Source organism: Acyrthosiphon pisum, chromosome A2 (assembly GCF_005508785.2).
Source record: "Acyrthosiphon pisum isolate AL4f chromosome A2, pea_aphid_22Mar2018_4r6ur, whole genome shotgun sequence".
NCBI classification, from domain to species: Eukaryota; Metazoa; Arthropoda; class Insecta; order Hemiptera; family Aphididae; genus Acyrthosiphon; species Acyrthosiphon pisum.
The window spans coordinates 28,311,611-28,313,929 of NC_042495.1; the positions used below are offsets into that span (position 1 = coordinate 28,311,611).

At 26.3% G+C, this 2,319-nt stretch overlaps 1 protein-coding gene across 1 annotated transcript in view; it reads left to right on the plus strand.

Moving 5' to 3' along the window:
- Positions 1-1,767, plus strand: part of LOC103309826 (RNA-binding protein squid-like) — a 4,815-nt gene extending 3,048 nt beyond the window's left edge. Inside the window, exon 4 of the mRNA XM_008186281.1 lies at positions 1,471-1,767. Coding sequence (XP_008184503.1) covers positions 1,471-1,767 — 297 coding nt within the window. The remainder of the gene's footprint in view (positions 1-1,470) is intronic.
- The last annotated feature ends 552 nt before the right edge of the window (positions 1,768-2,319 follow it).

Below are 2,319 nucleotides of genomic sequence, written 5' to 3' on the forward strand. Positions count from 1 at the left end.
GGTACTTGAAACTTCTAAAGTATACTATTATATATCTATGATTTTACCACGGTTTTTTGTTGATGTATAACGCGTTATAACTTATAAGTACCTAATAGATATTATGATATGATTAATTTGGAATTTATTATAGGTCAATTTTTTTTTAATACCATAGATAAGTATATATATGTCTAATACATAGACTGATATACCGTCTCCGCTCAGAATCGTTTTTCTTATACAGTGATATTATATCATTGAATTCAAATTTAATGCTGTCCATTATACAGTGACCCACTTCTAACCTACTGTACAGCAGAGCGATATCCACTTACCCACCTTTTTTGATTTTAGCTTCTCCAAAAATCGAAATACAAAAATGTTCAAATACTCTTTTTTTATATGACTTTTTCTGGAATTTGGGATATAATATCAAAAATGTGGGAAAGTCGATTTCAAGTAGACTTAATGACGAATTCAAATCTGTTTTCAGAATTCTTATCGCTTCATTAGATCAATTGGTATGTTTGGCAAAACACACGTCTAAAATACTATGTCACGCGTGTGTTAGACGGAAACAGAAAATCACGGTATCGAATCCCCTTAAACACAAAGCCTTTAAATACGAATGTAAGCAGAGTTTAAATGCAATCATTATTTCAAAGTTGTTTGTTATCAAGCTGTATGACTGGTCCAGTAATCATAACAATTCTCCAATATCAAATACCTAGTTAATTATGAATCGATGATATATAATGTATTAACAATTATAATTTATTTTACATACCTTTTTATTAGGCATATTTTTTTTATAAAATGTATTTATATTTACTATCGTACCTTTATTATATTTAAAATTAAAACCTTTAATACTTTTAATGAGATTTAATAATTAGGTATGATCAATTTTTTTGACCAATTAACTAAACAACTAAAAAACATTTCAAACTCAGCGATAAGCCTACCCTCCTAGACGTCCTCATGATGCCCTATTTCAACTCCAATAATATTAATAAAAAAATAGTAATAATAATAATAATAATAATAATAATAATAACATAATACTACACGTATATACATTTTTAATTCATTTTATTGTATCATTATATTATATAAATATTCATCGATGTAAATGCCTGAATTTTGTTGTAAATATTTGTAATTAATTACCCCTATCAACTGTATAAATGTTAAATATTGTTACTATTTTATCAATAAGTTAGATGACCTTGTATGTCAGGAACACTTTATAATTAATAAAAAAAAAATAATAATAATTAGGTATGTAAGTTATAGGTATTCTAGTTTCAATTTCTGGGAAATTAGTAATAATTTATAAAAAAAAATAGTATGGAAAAGAATAATATAAGGTCGATATTCCATTAATGCAGGAATACCTATTCAAATTCTGTGTGATTAAAAAATGTTGAAAATTATCTTTTATAGTTATCGTATATTTTTTATTTACTTCTTATTTTTTTTTTTAAGGCCTTGGCGTGTACTAATCATGTAATCCTCAACAGGAAAGTTGATGTCAAAAAATATATACCACGACAAATTAAATTATTTGTTGGAGCATTGTCTCCTGATTTAACTGATGGTGACATCAAAGATGACTTCAAACACTATGCACCGCTGGAGGCCTTTGAGATGCCATATGATAAGGTTAAAAACAAACGAAGAGATTTTTGCTTTATTACATTTGGATTTGATAGCAATCTGGCAGTAAATGAAATATTAAAATCGCCTAGACATGTGATAAAGGGGAAAAAAGTAATTAACTAATATATAATATGATTCTTCAGACCATTTTATTCCTTATAAATATTTATCAGGTTTACTTATATAAGAAACAGAACATATTCCAATGATTTGTCCATGATGAATAATTTGAGACCATTGAGCATAATGCAAGGGAATATTTGGGGTCAAAGAGGTATAACAGGTAATTATACATTGTTAATTACTACTTAATATATTAATAGTACCTATTAAGTATTGTGTATAATAATAATTGTAATAACATTTAATATTGCAACAGGTTTTCCACCTCAGTACGGATACGTTTCTGGCGCTCCTTGTTACTGCTATGGAGGTAAATGTATTTTATATCAACAGTATACAGTCGAAATCAGTTATAATGACACTATTTAATGATTCACAAATTATATTGTTCATATAATATGATGTTCCTATACATTTTCCTAACATTTTTTGTAACTTTAAAATGTTATACACGGAAAAAGCAATTTACTTGAAAAATTAACAATTTATACCTAAATCATTTTTTAAATTAATATAGTTGATGTATGTATCTTATACATATGTATATACAAA